The following is a 19555-nucleotide window of genomic DNA, read 5'->3' on the forward strand; positions in this document are numbered from 1 at the left end:
CACCGACGTTAATTTACTAACTCCCCTGACTGCTTTGTCGGACAAAATGGTTGATTCGGCAGATTATGATTGTTCAGATCACCTCAATCAAACTCCCGGCGAAGGGTGAATTGCTAAGAACACACCTGTCTGAGTGCCAAAAATTTTCTTTTTCAGAAGTTTGCCTGCCTGTAACTCAAGAAATATTGAAAATATATCAATATGATTTTAGGAATTTGGGGAATTTTCAATTTTAATTATGGTTCAATTCCAGATATATCAGAATCGCAATGCAGCTCCATGTCCAAATTGTTGAATTTTACCCATTTTCAATAGTTGAAAACCAAATGTAATTTTGTGTTTATCCATTCATGACTGTTGTCACCACATATAAGAACAATAACCCAGGGTTTAGGAATGTATAGTGTGACGTCAAATTATGAATAACCAGGATTAATTGTTAACTCTGTGTAAAGTATGAACATAGTGAAACAAAATAAGATAGATTTTGACCCCATTTTCCTGGGGTTTAGAATATCCCAGGGTGAACTATTTCAAGTGTGAGAGCCCTTAAATGTTTCAAAGTTTGAGGTATTATCAGTGATGCCACAAAATATGCCCCTTAGCAGTGGATACTACTAAGTCTATGACTATGCTTCACATGTTATAACAATAGTAAGTTGTAATACTTAAACCATCCAGTTGAGGAAAATATTGGTTTCCTGATGTAAATACAATGTGTGGGGGGAGCAAATACACGTTCCTAGCAGGCATGAAATTTGTTTCAAACATGTAGTTACAATACTTCATATTTGTCTTGCTAGCTTTAGAAGTTCTCTATGTGAAAATAACACAATGATACTTCGATCTTTCTAAAGTCATTTTTACCCCTTTGTAATGTGGCTCCAAATCTCAGGTGAAAATGTTAATTTTGACCCCCCTCTACAAACTGGTGGATTACACAAATATTAATCTATTAATCTAATCCATGAAATTTGATATTTTGTCTTTCATCACTAGTTATGTTTGTCTTTCACCAGAAAAAAATATGAACAAAATCAAAAATTTGAGCCGGGGAAGTTTCCAAAATTTGATTTTGATTTGACTCGGAATGACCAAGCTAACTGTTGTGCTGCATGAATACAAGCAACCCTCTAGATCAGAGGTCTTCAATCCTGTTCCAGGAGGGCCACTGTCCTGCAGAGTTTAGTTCCAACCCTAATCAAACACACCTGAATCAGCTCATCAAGCTTTTCAGGATTGCTTGAAAATACAAAGACAGGTGTGCTGAAGCAGGTTGGAACTAAACTCTGCAGTATGGTGGCTCTCCAGGAGCAGGATTGAAGACCTCTGCTCTACATTAGCCGCTTTCCGACCAAGTAGTTCTAGGAACTTAGTTCTAGGAACTGTCCACTTCTAAACAGTTCTAAGAACTACTCTCCTCCAAACTCGGTTTTGCTGTTTGCGTTCGCACTGGCCAAGTGGCCATAGGAACTGGTAGGAGGGGTAAGGGAGTGACGCAAGCACGGTAACTTTTATTTTGACGGCGCGACGGACCTTTATTTTGGCGGCGCTGAGACCGCCAGAGCAAACAATGCTCGCATTCTCTGTGTTTATTAGTTAGCAATCTGTCTAACAGTACTGTTTAATATCTTATCAGATAGAACTGTTATAAAAAGTAGACATTATGTGAAAAAAGGTTATTAGCCTATGCCGTGTGGTTGATGTCCAGTGTTGCTAGCTGGGCAGATAAACATAATCATGTTTGGCTTGGTCCCCTCAAAGTTGCGTTGGATTTTCTCTTCAGCATAAAGGTTTAGAGACCCATCTATCACTGTTTTCCATGTTTAAACTTTGTATAGTTAGTTTATGGAGTAAATATATAGGCTATAATCTGTGTGTTTACATTCTAGCTGTTTTAAAAATGGCGGGTGCTGGTGTTCCACGTGCGTTCGGTCAATCAGCGTACACTAACGTCACGGATAGTTCCTATAGTGCTGGTTTAGACCCTACTCTGAAGTAGGACCTAAATTAGTTCCTACAAATGGAGTTCCTAGAACTAAAATCGTTCCTAGTTCCTGCGGTGCGAACACGCCGACATCCGGGTACTTTAGCCAATAGTTCTAGGAACTGTGAAAAGGTTCCTCCGGTCGGAAAGCGGCTATTGTGATGAAATCACTTGTATATGATTAAAAATTTGCATTGGCTATTCATTTCCAACCCCCACCACAATTGACAATGTAAAAGTTTTTTCCACTCGTTACATCAAATATTAATGGTTCACCTCCGGCTCCTGCTCACTAGGCCTGTCACGATAACTACTTTTTGTTGGGCGATATATTGTCCCAAAAATAATTTTGATAAACGATATTATTGTCATTTTAAGACCATTTTATGCCACTGAATATAATCATAATATAACAGCATATTAATGCCTTCACACTTTCAAATGACAATGAACTTTCAATTTTAATATTTAATATTTAGATATACAGTGAGGAAAATAAGTATTTGAACACCCTGCTATTTTGCAAGTTCTCCCACTTGGAAATCATGGAGGGGTCTGAAATTGTCATTGTAGGTGCATGTCCACTGTGAGAGACATAATCTAAAAAAAAAATCCAGAAATCACAATATATGATTTTTTAACTATTTATTTGTATGATACAGCTGCAAATAAGTATTTGAACACCTGTCTATTAGCTAGAATTCTGACCCTCAAAGACCTGTTAGTCTGCCTTTAAAATGTCCACCTCCACTCCATTTATTATCCTAAATTAGATGCACCTGTTTGAGGTCGTTAGCTGCATAAAGACACCTGTCCACCCCATACAATCAGTAAGAATCCAACTACTAACATTCCCAAGACCAAAGAGCTGTCCAAAGACACTAGAGACAAAATTGTACACCTCCACAAGGCTGGAAAGGGCTACGGGGAAATTGCCAAGCAGCTTGGTGAAAAAAGGTGCACTGTTGGAGCAATCATTAGAAAATGGAAGAAGCTAAACATGCCTCGCTGCCTGCTGTGAGTGTGTTTGTTTGCTTCGGTGCTGTAAGATCCGTCTTAGCCTTGTATTTCGTTGTTTTGAACCATCATTTACTACCATTTCTAGTTGTTTATACTACTACATTTTACCCAACATCTCAGATTAACCTGACATCGCTAGCTTCTGTTATTAGTACTACTAGCACACCCGTGCGCTCAGCTATTTTTATTTATTTATTTTTCTCTCTCGCGTCCGCGCCTTTGAGTTCATAAAAAGCTCAGGTGAGTAAGAATCAGTCAACAAACACGGTGAGTAATGTCTTGTCCTGTTATTGTCACCTGCACTTCATGTCACATGTTTAGCATAGCCTTCTCTGTCGGCAATATAGGATTTATATGTGATAAATGTAAGGAGACAGTTAGGTTGACAGAGAAGATTTCAGAATTAGAATCACGCATCCAAACTTTAATTGAGGATAGTAAGAGTGCTAGTGCTTTAGATGTTTTGGATGCGCATAGCATAGTGAACACTTTACATGAGTCGGTTCCGGCTGAAGTAGAGCCTGTGCAGCCGGGCAAATGGGTGACAGTGAGGGATCGCTCTAGTCGCGGATCTAAAAACCACTCTTCCGTTCCGATTACCATAACAAATCGATTTGCCCCGCTCAGTGAAACACCCACTGAGAATGATTGTGCCCTAGTTATTGGCGATTCTATTACACGGAACGTGAAAATAGAGACACCAACCACCATAGTCACATGTTTGCCGGGAGCCAGAGCGCCTGACATCAAAGCAAATTTAAAAGTGCTGGCTAATGCTAATCGTAAATTCTCTAAGATCATTATTCATGTCGGCACTAACGATGTTCGACTCAAAATTAATATTAAAGAGGTGTGTGAACTTGCAAGTACGATGTCAAGGACTGTAATTTGCTCTGGCCCCCTTCCTGTTCGCAGGAGTAATGAGATAGTTAGTAGATTGTGTTCGCTTAACGGTTGGCTGTCTAAGTGGTGTCCGCTTAATAATATAGAATTCATAGACAACCAAACCAAACGACTACATTACTTTAAATGAATCAACCCCGCAAGATTACTGTTATAAACATGAGCCTCGTCTGAAACGCAAAGGGGGTGGTGTTGCTGTAATTTATAGTAATAGTTTCAAAACCACTAAGAAATCAAGTTTTAAATATAATTCTTTTGAAGCATTGGTGCTTAATGTAAAAATATATAGTGTAAACGATAAATCACGTTTGAGATTTATGCTGGCTACTGTATACAGGCCACCAGGGCACCATACAGACTTTATCAAAGAATTTGCGGACTTTCTATCAGAATTAATATTGACTGCAGATAAAGTACTAATTGTTGGTGATTTTAATATACACATCGATAATGAAAAAGATGCATTGGGATTGGCATTTAAAGACATTGTAAATTCAATTGGAGTTAGACAACACGTGTCAGGACCTACTCATTGTCGTAATCATACTCTAGATCTAATATTATCACACGGAATAGATGTTGATGCCGTTGAAATTCTGCAGCAGAGCGATGATATCTCAGATCATTATCTAGTCTCGTGTAATTTGCATTTAGCCAAGGCTGCAAAGCCGACTCCGTGTTTCAAATATGTGAGACCTATCACTTCTGCTACTAAAGATTGCTTTATTAATAATCTTCCTGATCAGTTTCATCATCTCAGCATCCCAGATAGCTTAGAAGAACTAGATATTACAACAGAAACGTTTAACTCTCTCTTTTCCAGCACTTTAGACACAGTTGCTCCGTTGCGCTTAAAGAAGATTAAAGAAAATAGTCCAACGCCGTGGTACAACGAGCACACTCGGGCCCTTAAGAGAGCAGCCAGAAAAATGGAGCGCAACTGGAAGAAAACAAAACTAGAGGTATTTCGCATTTCATGGAAGGAGAGCTCAATTACTTACAGAGAGGCTTTAAAAGCTGCTAGATCTGCTTATTTTTCAACCCTATTAGAAGAAAATAAACATAATCCTAGGTATTTATTTGAAACGGTGGCTAAACTAACGAAAAATAAAGCTTCAAGCCCAGAAGTTTCCAAGCAACACAGCAGTAATGATTTTATGAACTTCTTCACTTATAAGATTGATAATATCAGGGACAAAATTATAACTATGCAACCGTCTACTACAGTATCGCATCAGGCAGTGCATTGTAGTCTCCCTGAGGAAAAAATTGATTCATTCGTTGCTATAGGAGAGGAAGAATTTACTAAACTCATTAAATCATCTAAATCGACAACATGTATGTTAGACCCTATACCAACTAAGCTACTGAAAGAGATACTTCCAGAGGTCCTCGATCCTCTTCTTAATATCATTAATTCATCTTTGTCTCTAGGATACGTACCAAAAAACTTTAAGCTGGCTATGATTAAACCGCTTGTTAAAAAAACGCAACTTTATCCTACAGAATTAGTCAATTACAGGCCGATCTCGAATCTACCTTTTCTGTCAAAGATATTAGAAAAGGCAGTATCCTTAACTGTGTTCCTTTCTTGAAAGAAATGATATCTGCGAGGATTTCCAGTCCGGATTTAGACCGTACCATAGTACCGAGACTGCTCTCGTTAGAGTCACAAATGATTTGCTCTTATCATCCGATCGTGGTTGTATCTCGCTATTAGTGTTACTCGATCTTAGTGCTGCATTTGACACCATTGACCACAACGTTCTTTTAAATAGATTAGAACATTATGTTGGCATTACGGGAAATGCACTAGCATGGTTTAAATCATACTTATCTGACCGTTATCAGTTTGTAGCAGTAAATGATGAGATGTCTCATCGATCACAAGTTCAGTATGGCGTACCACAAGGCTCAGTACTAGGACCGCTGCTGTTCACTCTGTACATGCTACCATTAGGAGATATCATTAGGAAACATGGAATTAGCTTTCACTGTTATGCCGACGATACTCAGGTCTATATTTCTTCAAAACCTAACGAAACTTATCAATTCACAAAATTAACGGAATGCATAGCGGATATAAGAAATTGGATGACTCGTAATTTCCTACTTCTAAATTCTGAAAAAACAGAGTTTCTAATTATTGGACAAAAAAACTTCCTCACGTAATAACCTAGAATACTGTCTAACACTCGATGGCTGCTCTGTTAAGTCTTCGTCGTCGGTTAGGAACCTGGGTGTGCTCTTTGATATCAATCTTTCATTTGAAAGTCACGTGTCTAGTATCTGTAAAACTGCATTTTTCCATCTTAAAAATGTCTAAATTACGCCATATGCTCTCATTGACAAATGCGGAACAATTAGTTCATGCGTTCATGACCTCAAGGCTAGATTATTGTAATGCTCTACTGGGTGGTTGCCCTGCACGCTTAATAAACAAACTACAGCTGGTTCAAAACGCAGCAGCTCGAGTTTTTACCAGAACCAGGAAGTATGACCATATTAGCCCAGTTCTGTCAAAACTGCATTGGCTCCCTATTAAACATCGCATAAATTTTAAAATATTGCTGATTACTTACAAAGCACTAAATGGTTTAGCTCCGCAGTACTTGAGTGAGCTCTTAACGCATTATAGTCCGTCACGTCTATTGCGATCTCAAAATTCCGGCCAGTTACTAATACCTAGAATATCAAAATCGACTGCTGGCGGTAGATCCTTTTCCTATTTAGCACCAAAACTCTGGAACAGTCTTCCTACCATTGTCCGGGAAGCAGACACACTCTGTCAGTTCAAAGCAAGATTAAAGACACATCTCTTTGACCTGGCATTCACATAATACATTATAGACTTCTATAATTTAATGTTAGGCTGCATAGATTAGGTCAGCCGGAACCGGGAACACTTCCTATAAATCCTGATGTACTCGTTACATCATGAGAAGAATGGCATCTACGCTAATTTTAGTGTCTGTGTTTATCCCGAGGTTTTCCTGCAGCCTGCCGGATCCAGGCCGTATCCAGATCTGACGAAGGACCTTCGCCTGGACCGATGACAACGCAGTGCTGAAGTGCCAACTAGTCTCTCCCTATGGAGGATCCCTCTACCACTATACAGATAAGGCGTTGTCGGGAAAACTCGTTTCGCGTTCCTACCCCAAAGCAACAAAATAAAATAAAATTCTTTATCAAAATTTATAAGGAAAGACAAGTACTTTGTTTAGGCTTGGCTTGTAGGGAATTCCAAACCTGCGTATTTTCAAACGCACATAACTATAGAACCCATTCTAAATGCGCATGTGAACGCCATCAGCGTTTCTCACAGGTTCGCGTTTAAAGTCTGTGTAGAGGGAATGGTGTCGTCTTAGCGGCCCCTGGTTTAATAACAAATGATCGTTGCAACGGAAACAAATCAATCAAAACTAGCTTTAGATGGAAAATAACTTAACTCTGCTGTAAAGCCAGAACAATCTCTGTTACCTTAAATTATACGCTTATCTCTGTAAAGCTGCTTTGAAACAATCTACATTGTTAAAAGCGCTATATAAATGAAGATGACTTGACTTGACTTGACTAAACATGACTGTCAATCTCCCTCGGACTGGGGCTCCATGCAAGATCTCACCTCGTGGGGTCTCAATGATCCTAAGAAAGGTGAGAAATCAGCCCAGAACAACACGGGAGGAGCTGATCAATGACCTGAAAAGAGCTGGGACCACCGTTTCCAAGGTTACTGTTGGTAATACACTAAGACGTCATGGTTTGAAATCATGCATGGCACGGAAGGTTCCCCTGCTTAAACCAGCACATGTCAAGGCCCGTCTTAAGTTTGCCAATGACCATTTGGATGATCCAGAGGAGTCATGGGAGAAAGTCGAAAATAGAACTTTTTGGTCATAATTCCACTAAACGTGTTTGTAGGAAGAAGAATGATGAGTACCATCCCAAGAACACCATCCCTACTGTGAAGCATGGGGGTGGTAGCATCATGCTTTGGGGGTGTTTTTCTGCACATGGGACAGGGCGACTGCACTGTATTAAGGAGAGGATGACCGGGGCCATGTATTGTGAGATTTTGGGGAACAACCTCCTTCCCTCAGTTAGAGCATTGAAGATGGGTCGAGGCTGGGTCTTCCAACATGACAATGACCCGAAGCACACAGCCAGGATAACCAAGGAGTGGCTCTGTAAGAAAGCATATCAAGGTTCTGGCGTGGCCTAGCCAGTCTCCAGACCTAAACCCAATAGAGAATCTTTGGAGGGAACTCAAACTCCGTGTTTCTCAGCGACAGCCCAGAAACCTGACTGATCTAGAGAAGATCTGTGTGGAGGAGTGGGCCAAAATCCCTCCTGCAGTGTGTGCAAACCTGGTGAAAAACTACAGGAAACGTTTGACCTCTGTAATTGCAAACAAAGGCTACTGTACCAAATATTAACATTGATTTTCTCAGGTGTTCAAATACTTATTTGCAGCTGTATCATACAAATAAATAGTTAAAAAATCATACATTGTGATTTCTGGATTTTTTTTTAGATTATGTCTCTCACAGTGGACATGCACCTACGATGACAATTTCAGACCCCTCCATGATTTCTAAGTGGGAGAACTTGCAAAATAGCAGGGTGTTCAAATACTTTTTTTCCTCACTGTATAAAACAGAAAAACAGTGCAGTGGAATGTAAAAACTTGTTCTCTGTAAATGAACTAGACACTCGCGACTTCCGTGTCCCGTGTGAAACGGCCTTAAAGTCCCCATTTAATCAAAATTGACTTTTGGCTTTTAGTATGAATGTGTTAGCCTTAAGGTTGTCAAGCAAAATTCGCTTTGACAAAATTCGCATTTAGAAGATATAAGTGTCCAAAACTTACACTCTCTCACTTCAGCCAATATGGATTAAACGATTTTGATGACATCACTGCACTTCAGTTTCTCATCAGATTATCTGTCCAATCAAATGCTCTCTAGAATCTAAGCTGCAGCTGAAATCGGTCACTTATTACAAAATTACTATTTTCTATATGGTGAATGGTACATATAGTGGATAGGGAACGATTCAGACTGTGTAAATATGCTTTTCATTGGGGGTGAGTAAGTCATGTGAATAGCCACGGCATGCACACAGTCTGCTCTGACTAGAGACATGATAGCACAGAGCGGATCATATGCGCGAATCGCCACAGACAACACAAAATGTATTGGACCCATTTGAATTCTGCATAGAATGATATATTTTAAAGGGATATGGAGGAGATTAGGAGGAGAATCAGTTAGACAGTATCGGCATTAGAAACAGCACTGACATAACACCAGTACTACGCACCAACATAAATTACACTTTTTTTCAAACTACACATCCTCAGCATGATTATGATCACGCCTTTGCTTTGGTGACAGTTTCATATTAAATATAAAAGGGGAATCTATTAGACTCTGACTGTCATAAACTGTCAAATGCTGCTTTGTCAAGCTCAACGGCTCTGGTCGAGCTGTGATATTAACAAAGCGCTATTGGCTATTGTAGCTGCTCTATGTTGCACCCTGTCTTCCTGTTTCAGTGGAAATTACATCAACACATTAAATAGGGCCTTTAACGCTAGCTGCGAGCGTGCACCATTTCACGCTGTGATGTTTATATTTGCACAGGAACAGTGGATGCCGACTTTGATACTGAGTGCATTTGGACTTATTCTTCCAAACTGTCTTTACTCTGTAGTTGTCAGGAAAACACTATAACACTATACCATTTCTATACCTATCTTTTCACCTGTCGATGTCCGCTCTGTGTATAAAGGAGCTGCTTGAGTCTCCAACATGGAGAGCAGATAAGATGAGAGAGGCAGTGCGATCGGCATTTATAATGGGCAATATATCACGTCACCAAAATGATCAGGTCATGTCCATATATATTGCGATGAGTCAATATATTATCTTGACAGGCCTACTGCCCACGTGCAGAACTCTGATCTAAAGTAAGATTATGACCAAATTCTGTATATTGTAGGATGAGAAATTATATATCAGAATAATGGAATACATCAAAATAAAGTTATTTGTGCTGAAAATTCTAACCGTGTGGGAATGCAGATTTTTGGATAAAGTTGTGGTCATACACCAGTATAAATAGTATAAATGTCGGTGTATAAAACTGAAAATAAACTGGACAAACATGAACAGGTTTTGTGAAGGTAAATTTAAGACTTTTTAAAGACCTTTTCAAGACCAAGTAAAGAAAATTTAAGGAATAAATTGAAGTGAAAACAATACGACAATATGTTCTCGAAGGGCGTTTTCACACCTGGCTCATTTGGAGTGTTTGTTGATGTTCTCCCTTAGTTCGGTTCGTTTAGGCAAATATGATCATAGCAATTGTGCTCGGATCCGCTCCAAAACAATCTCTCCGAGATCGACTGAACGTGGTTGTCTCGGCCCAATTAAAAACAAACTCTGAGGCAGCTTGGTTGAGGTGAGAAAGCAATTCAACCAAACGGACCAACAAACCAAGCGGTATCATAATTTATAATGGGAAATGTGTTATATACAATTTAGATGTTGAAATTACAACTTTCAACAGAGATTCATTACTTTAATTCATTTTAGCTTTAATCGCTTTGCTCCAAACAAGTAGAATATGGAAATATCTTTTACTCCACCTTCTGATCACACTGCAAAAAAGTGATGTTCTCAGTATTTTTGTCTTGTTTTCCAGTGCAGATGTCTAAAGATTCTTAAAGCTGCAGTAAGCGATATATGAGAAACACTGTTGATATTTGAAATCAAGCCAACCAAACCCCTTTCTCAATTTCTCTGCCTCCAAATGCACGCACACGCAATGCACGAGTGGATGTCTCTGTAAAGCTCTTGCCTGATCATAACCCTTTTGTAAAATCTCGGTCCTCTCTCTTTCTACAGTCTTTCTTCAAATCTTCCTCCTCCCTCTCCCTCTCCCTCTCTCTCTCTCTCCCTCCCCCTCCCTCTCTCTCTCCCTCCCCCTCCCCCTCCCCCTCCCCCCTATTTGTATTGGAAAACGGGACAAAAATAATTATTTTGCAGTCCATGCAACACCATGACTTTAAGACTTTCTGCTCTGGTTTAAGACCTTTTTAAGGCCTTAATTTGTGTAAGGGTGAATTGAGACATGCAGAAACCCTGAAGTTTATGATTTTTGTTTGTTGTGCATTTGTGTTTAGGAAGCAAGAGGTAGTCTTCCAGCTGGTCAGAAATCTGGGTGGTTTTACAGTGGTCGATAATGTGTGTGAAAGCACCACTCATGTGGTGTCCGGCAGCCCACGGCGGACGCTTAATATCCTGTTAGGCATTGCACGTGGCTGCTGGATCCTCTCCTTTGAGTGGGTGTGTATAGTGCTTATTGCTTTGTGTGTATTTTTTCATAACTGTGATAAACATCATTCTGTAAAGATTTAGGTGATAGTTAATATATTGTATCTTTTTTTTTCTTATCCGTGCAGATCCTATGGTGTTTGGAGCACAGGCAGTGGGTTCCTGAAGAACCATATGAGCTATCCGATCATTTTCCAGCTGCACCTGTAAGTACACAAGTACACTTATATTAATAGTGCATACAGTCACAAAATCTGATTTTGCCTGCAGTCTGAACATAGTCTCAGATCTTTATTCCTGGCCATTTCTTCTGCATTCAACACATTGATTACGAGATCTCATTGTTTGAGTACCGTCTAATCTACCCAGATTTTAATATATGGCCTTGTTAGGAGAAGATTAACAATATTCTCTTCACATATGACTGGTTTTGGATCATCAGTAATTTACAATAGGGATGTTTTGTCCCCATTATGACCACGCAGGAGAGATGGTGTTTCAAATCTTGTTGTACTTTTTTTAAATATACAAATTATATTACATAGTTACAGCTGCATTTGTAATATTAGACATTCAAAATGAAGTGAACCTGCAGTGTTTTGCGTTCACAATGGGTATAAAAAAACCCTCTGTGGGCATAAAAGCGAACTAAACTCGGAGCACCTCCTGATGGTCCTGATGAGAAAATTTGCAGTGCTCGCATAAACTGTTTTCAGACCTCTGACACTGAAAAGAATGAGTGAAAACTTTTTGCTTGGGCATTGTGAGAGTGCTTGTGCTCATGACTGCGGTTGAACATCTAAACATACAAAATACAACGAATGAGATGCCCATCGACAGATTTTCTTCCGTCTGTTCTTCAAAATGTAATCGTGTGTATTTTGATATTAATGCAGTACAGGTAATGACATCGATCTGTGGTCTCCTAGTGGTTTACGCACAATTTAGCATTTTGTGATTAATATCCAACAACAACAAAAGAATACAATGACTTTATCTATACAATCCTTTTTTTTTGGTCTGTTATATATACAGTAGCACACCTGCAGTCATTTGTATGCAACATAATTAGACACTGCTGCATTTTATGTAATGCATTTCAAATTATGAAGTACAGATGCCACTCAACTAGAATATATTTTTTGCTGCCTCGGTTGCAGCAGCCAATGCATTTCTGCTCTTGACCACTAAGTGGCTCTATAACCAAAGATTTTGACTAGTTTCACTTGTAATACCTGTATTTCATTAAAACGTATTCTTAATATCTATTAGCCTGTTATTTTCTCCTTGCAAAAATTATTTTAAAAAATGCTATAGAAAATGTGAATTATATAGGTTACACATTTATTATAGGCTTTGTCAATGTTATGACCACATTATTTGATATTTATCACAAATGGACAAAAAAAACTTTACATTTATTAAATAGAAACACTTTCTGGTGCTTTATTTACTATGTCATTTTTATTACTTTTTTTTTTTTTTTCATAAACGCACAAACTCAAAGGTCTTCATGGCAACCCGTCAAAACAAAGGTTCGGTTTAACTTGACAGAAATATATTACTGTTTTACAGTAGAATTTAGATACGTCTCAATGTAATAATAAAACTAACACTAATACAAATAAATGATCATCAAAACATTAAGGAATAATTAAAAAATATCTCATTGTGGAGCACGTTGTTTGACAAAAAGTTTTAATTTCATATGATTAAAAAATAGAAAAAGCCACCGCTCATCCGTCAAGAAAGTCTTAGTGAGGTGCTGCTAAACTAAATCATCATTGAAAATTTTAAAAATACAGCAGCCGCACACTCAAACACTGTGCAAGATCAATTTATTAGCAAGCTTTCGTTCTTGCGACCTTCTTCAGGCATACAAACAAAGTGAATGTGGCCATACAAAAGGGCTCTTACCAATCACCTCTCCTGATTGCATAATGCCAGACACCTGTGTTAACATGGCTAAGGCTACAGGGATAGGGAACATGGGAAATGTAGTTCAACATAGTAATACTTGGTAATATATTGGCTCTAACCAATTTATTTCGTAGGTTTGGCCCTCTTTTGTAAACAAAAAGGGGTGGGTCTTTGAAATGTTGGATGAGAGCTGGGTCTGAGGTCAAAATGTGCCAATATTTAAGGATGGTACTCTTAAACATGTGAGCCTGAGGGGTATAGGTGGTAATACAGGTTACTGAAAAATTGTTTTCTTCCTGGATACTCTGTCAATAAGATCTGTCTTGGCTTCGACAGGGCAGCCTGATGGGCGTCCTCAACACACTGAGCAGAATAACCCCTTTCTAGAAACCTTTGTTTCATTTCCAAAGACTTTTCTATGTAATCTTCATCAGAATGGCATATGCGCCTCAGTCTATAAAACTGACTCTTAGGTAAGCCATTTTTCAAGGCTTTAGGATGGGCACTACTTGCCAAAAGGAAGGTGTAACGGTCAGTGGGTTTCCTGTATAGTGTGGTGAGGAGGCCTCCATCCTTTAACTCAATCCACATGTCAAGGAAAGATACACATTGTAGATCATATTCAATTGAGAATTTTAAATCAGTGTAGACACCATTCAAAAAAGACACAAACTCTAAGAGTTCTTCCCTTTTCTCTTGAAAAAGACAGAATATATCATCAAGATATCTGTACCACTTAAGGATTTTTTGACAAAAGGGGTTCCTGTCAGGATTGAAGACAAAGTTACACTCAAACATACCCATATATAAATTGGCAAAGTCTGGAGCGAAGGTGGAGCCCATGGATGTGCCTTTTAGCTGTAAATAAAACTCCCCTACAAAGGAAAAGTAATTTAGCTTAAGGACTAGAGAGGCCAATTCACAAATAAATCAGTGCGATCTTGGAGGTAAAAACCTAAGGCATCTAATCCTCGTTCATGGGGTATATTTGTATAGAGGCTTTCTACATCTAATGTGACCAGAAAAATATCACCAGGTAGATCGTTAATTTCTGAGATTTTATTAATGACATCAGTTGAGTCCTTGATGTAGGATGGAAGTTTAGAAACATACGGCTTAATATAGTGATCCACATAGATGGACAAGGGTTCCAAAAGGGAATCATTAGAAGCCACAATGGGTCGACCTTTTGGCTCTATAAGGCTCTTGTGGATCTTAGGTAGCATATAGAATATAGGAATCACAGGATGTTCACAATTAAGGAAGTCATACACATCTTTAGATATCCAGTTCAAAGATAAAGCCATGTTTGTGACATTAAGAATTTTCTTTTGAAAATCTGAAGTAGGATTAACCTTAAGCTTCCTGTAGAACTGTTCGTCATTTAGCTGGCAATAAGCTTCTTTTTTGTAATCAGCCATATTCTGCACTACAATCACACCCCCCTTATCAGCTGGTTTGATAATGATGTCATTGTCTCTAGAGAGTTCTTCTATGGCCAATCTTTCATGATAGGTCATATTAGAATAGGAATAGTTTCTAGTGTACTTGTCCAGAATTTCTTTTTCAACCACTCTGCAAAATGTTTGGATAGTAGTATTTTCACAGATAGGAATGAATTTACTCTTGTTCCTAAATACAGGTTTATCAGATATTTGTATATCATAATCACCAAACATGTGCTTCAGTTTAAGCTTTCTAAAAAAGCGAAATAAATCTATTTTAATTTCAAAAGAATCAACTGAGCATGTAGAAACAAAACTTAGTCCTTTAGATAAAGCAGAGAGTTCATGCGTGGTCAGTACCTTGTTGGAGAGGTTGATTACCGGGTTTTCACCCACAGATGCGTGTTGGGCCTGTTCCTGGTGTCTGCGTTTCTTCTTCCCACGTCTCGTCTTCCTCTTGTTCTGCCTTGGTCGTTTTTTTGGTTGTGATCTCCCCTTAGGACGCTGGTAACCCCAGGAGGAGTCCGAGTCAGTGGGGATGTCACTCTCAGCTGAGGTGGTTTCATTCTGCTGAGTGATCTGGCGTCTCCTGGAGGAAGGTTGGGTGTCTTCAGAACACAGGAAGTTGTAGACCTTTCCTTGTTGGTAGTCATCAGCATCCCTTTTGTACTTTCTGATTTTGGTGGTCATCAAACCATCTTCAAAGGTTTTCAGGGTTTGTTTAATCGAATCAAGGATTTGGGAGATGTCATCACCAACTTTCTCCTTTATTAGTGTTTCTTGGTTTTCAATATCTTTTATGACATCCTCTTTTTGCTTTGTAACCTCCTCAATTATTAGCAGCATCAAGTCCATGGAGCACTTATTCAAGATTTCACACCATTTTTTCACAAAGTCTTTTGATTCCTTGCCAGTGGTGGGTGCTTTCTGTATGCGTAGGCCTTGAGGAATGCGTTTATTGCGCCAGTACTCACTTAGTGCATATCCATGGAGTTGAAGGCGTGTTTCTTTCTTCTTCAGGCGGAGGAGCTTGGTTTTTGTCTCCTCTATTGCCAATGGATAGTTTTCTAGGGAGTGTGTGGTTTTAAAGAGTATTTGAGAAGGCAAAAGTTTCAGCCCTGTTGAGTACATGGGCATTAATTTCTTCGAAGGATGTCATCTTGATTAGATGCACAGGTCCAGAGGGCAGGTGTAACACAGTAGTACAAAATAGAAAAAGCCACCGCTCATCCGTCAAGAAAGTCTTATAGTGAGGTGCTGCTAAACTAAATCATCATTGAAAATTGTAAAAATACAGCAGCCGCACACTCAAACACTGTGCAAGATCAATTTATTAGCAAGCTTTCGGTCTTGCGACCTTCTTCAGGCATACAAACAAAGTGAATGTGGCCATACAAAAGGGCTCTTACCAATCACCTCTCCTGATTGCATAATGCCAGACACCTGTGTCAACATGGCTAAGGCTACAGGGATAGGGAACATGGGAAATGTAGTTCAACATAGCCTATATCAGTGGTTCTCAACTCCAGTCCTCGGGACCCGTTGCTCTGCACATTTTGTATGTCTCTCTTATCTGACACACTCAGTTCAGTTCATGGAGTCTCTCTTAACGAGCTGATGATCTGATTCAGGTGTGTTAAATAAGGGAGACATACAAAATGTGCAGAGCAGCGGGTCCCGAGGACTGGAGTTGAGAACCACTGGCCTATATCAAGTATAGCCTTAGGCACAGGGTCTACTGAAAACAAAAAACATAAATTACATCAAAACTTCAAATTGATAAATACATTACAAGATTACATTGCATCGACACAAATAGAAATAAAAAGAAACCACTATTCTATGCAAATATCAGGATATGACCATCATAGAGCATAGAGTAGTCTATTGTGATGAGATTATAGAAACACGCTCATATCAAACTCCTCATTGAGACCCAGTGGTTGTAGAGCTTCTAACATATAGATCCAATACAGCTCTCTCTGACATAGTCGCCTGTCAACATCACCCCCTCTCTGAGAAGTAACCTGTTCTATTCCCTGAAACCTGAGGGAGGATAGAGGATGCGAGTGGTTATTAAAGTGGCGGGCAACACGGTAATTCATATCATTTCGTCTTATTGAACTTTTGTGTTCGCTAATTCTTTGCTTCAGAGGGCGAGTAGTTTTACCAATATAGATCATATCACACGTGCATTTAAGCATATATACGACATTTTTAGTGTTGCATGTGATACATAGAAAAGTTTTTGGAAATGAAACAAAGGTTTCTAGAAAGGGGTTATTCTGCTCAGTGTGTTGAGGACGCCCATCAGGCTGCCCTGTCGAAGCCAAGACAGATCTTATTGACAAAGAGTATCCAGGAAGAAAACAATTTTTCAGTAACCTGTATTACCACCTATACCCCTCAGGCTCACATGTTTAAGAGTACCATCCTTAAATATTGGCACATTTTGACCTCAGACCCAGCTCTCATCCAACATTTCAAAGACCCACCCCTTTTTGTTTACAAAAGAGGGCCAAACCTACGAAATAAATTGGTTAGAGCCAATACCAAGTCCCAGACAGACACTTTTAGCTCCCCTCAAACATGGAAATTACCCTTGTGGTAACTGTGCACAGTGCCACAATACGTGGAAAACAAATACTTTCACACATCCTAGAACAGGGAACTTTTTTCCAGTAAGAGGGGTTATCACATGCAACACTAAAAATGTCGTATATATGCTTAAATGCACGTGTGATATAATCTATATTGGTAAAACTACTCGCCCTCTGAAGCAAAGAATTAGCGAACACAAAAGTTCAATAAGACGAAATGATATGAATTACCCTGTTGCCCGCCACTTTAATAACCACTCGCATCCTCTATCCTCCCTCAGGTTTCAGGGAATAGAACAGGTTACTTCTCAGAGAGGGGGTGATGTTGACAGGCGACTATGTCAGAGAGAGCTGTATTGGATCTATATGTTAGAAGCTCTACAACCACTGGGTCTCAATGAGGAGTTTGATATGAGCGTGTTTCTTTAATCTCATCACAATAGACTACTCTATGCTCTATGATGGTCATATCCTGATATTTGCATAGAATAGTGGTTTCTTTTTATTTCTATTTGTGTCGATGCAATGTAATCTTGTAATGTATTTATCAATTTGAAGTTTTGATGTAATTTATGTTTTTTGTTTTCAGTAGACCCTGTGCCTAAGGCTATACTTGATATAGGCTATGTTGAACTACATTTCCCATGTTCCCTATCCCTGTAGCCTTAGCCATGTTAACACAGGTGTCTGGCTTTATGCAATCAGGAGAGGTGATTGGTAAGAGCCCTTTTGTATGGCCACATTCACTTTGTTTGTATGCCTGAAGAAGGTCGCAAGACCGAAAGCTTGTTAATAAATTGATCTTGCACAGTGTTTGAGTGTGCGGCTGCTGTATTTGTACAAATTTCATATGATTAAAAAAAATTCAATTTATGTTTTATGTCTTCATTTGATTACCAGAAAAAAAAACACAGAATTTGTGAGAAAAAAATAACTTTTCATTTTCAAAGTTTCATTTCGTTGTGATGTGTAAATAAATGTTTTTACAAAAAAAATGTATCTGCACTCTCGTCATTTCAGCTCACTCTAGAAGTGCACCGATACAAACAACCGCCTACTGTGCGCCGCGTCTGACAACACCACGTATCCGTAACAAGCCCGCTCTGCAACACTAGTACAGTAGTTTCGGGGGGTCTGCCCACCCCCCCTGAAAAAAATCCTAGGGGACACACTGCTGTTTGTTAAAAATTTAAGATCCACGTGCAAGGATTAGATTATTGATTTTTGTTACCAGTTTGTGTGGTATTATCATATTAAAAGCAGAACTAAAATCAATAAAAACCATCCTTACATAAGTGTTCTGGTGCTCCAAGTGAGTCAAGGCTGTGTGCAATGCAGTTGAAACGGCATCCTCCGTTAATCTATTTGCACGGTAGGCAAACTGATGATGGTTAAAAATGGAGGGGGAATTGCTGCCTTTATGTGTGTCAGTATCAGCCTTTCAAAACACTTCATAATAATAGGTTTCAAAGCAATCGGTCTGTATTCATTCAAGCATTTTTCTGTAGATTTCTTTGGCACAGGGATAATAGGAGTTGATTTGAAACAAGTGGGGACTATAGCCTGTCGAAGTGAGTTATTGAATATATTGGTGAACATGTGCTAGCTGTTTCAGCACACTCTTTTATAACCCTTCCCTGCACTCCATCTGGTTCAGCTGCTTTCTTGATGTCAATTTTAGTCAGAGTGGACCTCGCTTGTTGTGGGTTCAGAATGAGTGCTTGTTTCCGTCATCAAAACAAGCAAAGAAATGGTTTAGGACATCAGGGAAAGCAGTATCATTGTTGGGCATCTGGCTGTTACCACTCTTGTAATCATTGATTGTCTTGATTCTTTTCCACATGCTGCGAGAGTAATTTTTGTTGAAATGATCCTCAATACGCTGTTTATAGTTGTGCTTTGCGTCCTTGATGCCGTTCCTCAGTTTTCCTCGTGCATTTCTGTATTCCTCTATGTCCCCAGATTTAAAAGCAGTATCCTGAGCCTTTATAATAGTTTTAACCTCACTATTAAACCAAGGCTTCTGATTAGAAAACACATTGATGTGGTTCTTCTGATTGGTTCTTCTTGTAGTCACATTATCAGGGCAAAATGTTATGTATGACGACTGTCGAGGCATATTCCTCTAGGTTAGCTCCTTGTGCAAAGGTGTCCCATTCAGTGTTTTCAAAAGTCTAAGTCAGATGCTTTGCTTGCTCAGATGATTTACTTCGTTTTACAAGGCCGGCTACCTTTTTTACCTAAGCTAAACGAAATGGACTTCCCACTCATGTAGACACTTCGCACACTTTGTTGCCATGAATAATGTCAACCTTATTAAATTCCACAGAGATCTTGGGA

The 19555-nt window shown here is 39.1% G+C and overlaps 1 protein-coding gene across 2 annotated transcripts in view; it reads left to right on the forward strand.

Moving 5' to 3' along the window:
* mcph1 (microcephalin 1) overlaps positions 1–19555 on the forward strand; it is a 123488-nt gene that overhangs the window by 55835 nt on the left and 48098 nt on the right. For both annotated transcript variants that reach the window (XM_079854876.1, XM_079854875.1), the window contains exons 12-13: positions 11100–11262; positions 11379–11456. In XM_079854876.1, coding sequence (XP_079711002.1) covers positions 11100–11262; positions 11379–11456 — 241 coding nt within the window. The remainder of the gene's footprint in view (positions 1–11099; positions 11263–11378; positions 11457–19555) is intronic.

The sequence above is a fragment of the Squalius cephalus genome, assembly GCF_949319135.1.
Source record: "Squalius cephalus genome assembly, chromosome: 21".
NCBI lineage: Eukaryota > Metazoa > Chordata > Actinopteri > Cypriniformes > Leuciscidae > Squalius > Squalius cephalus.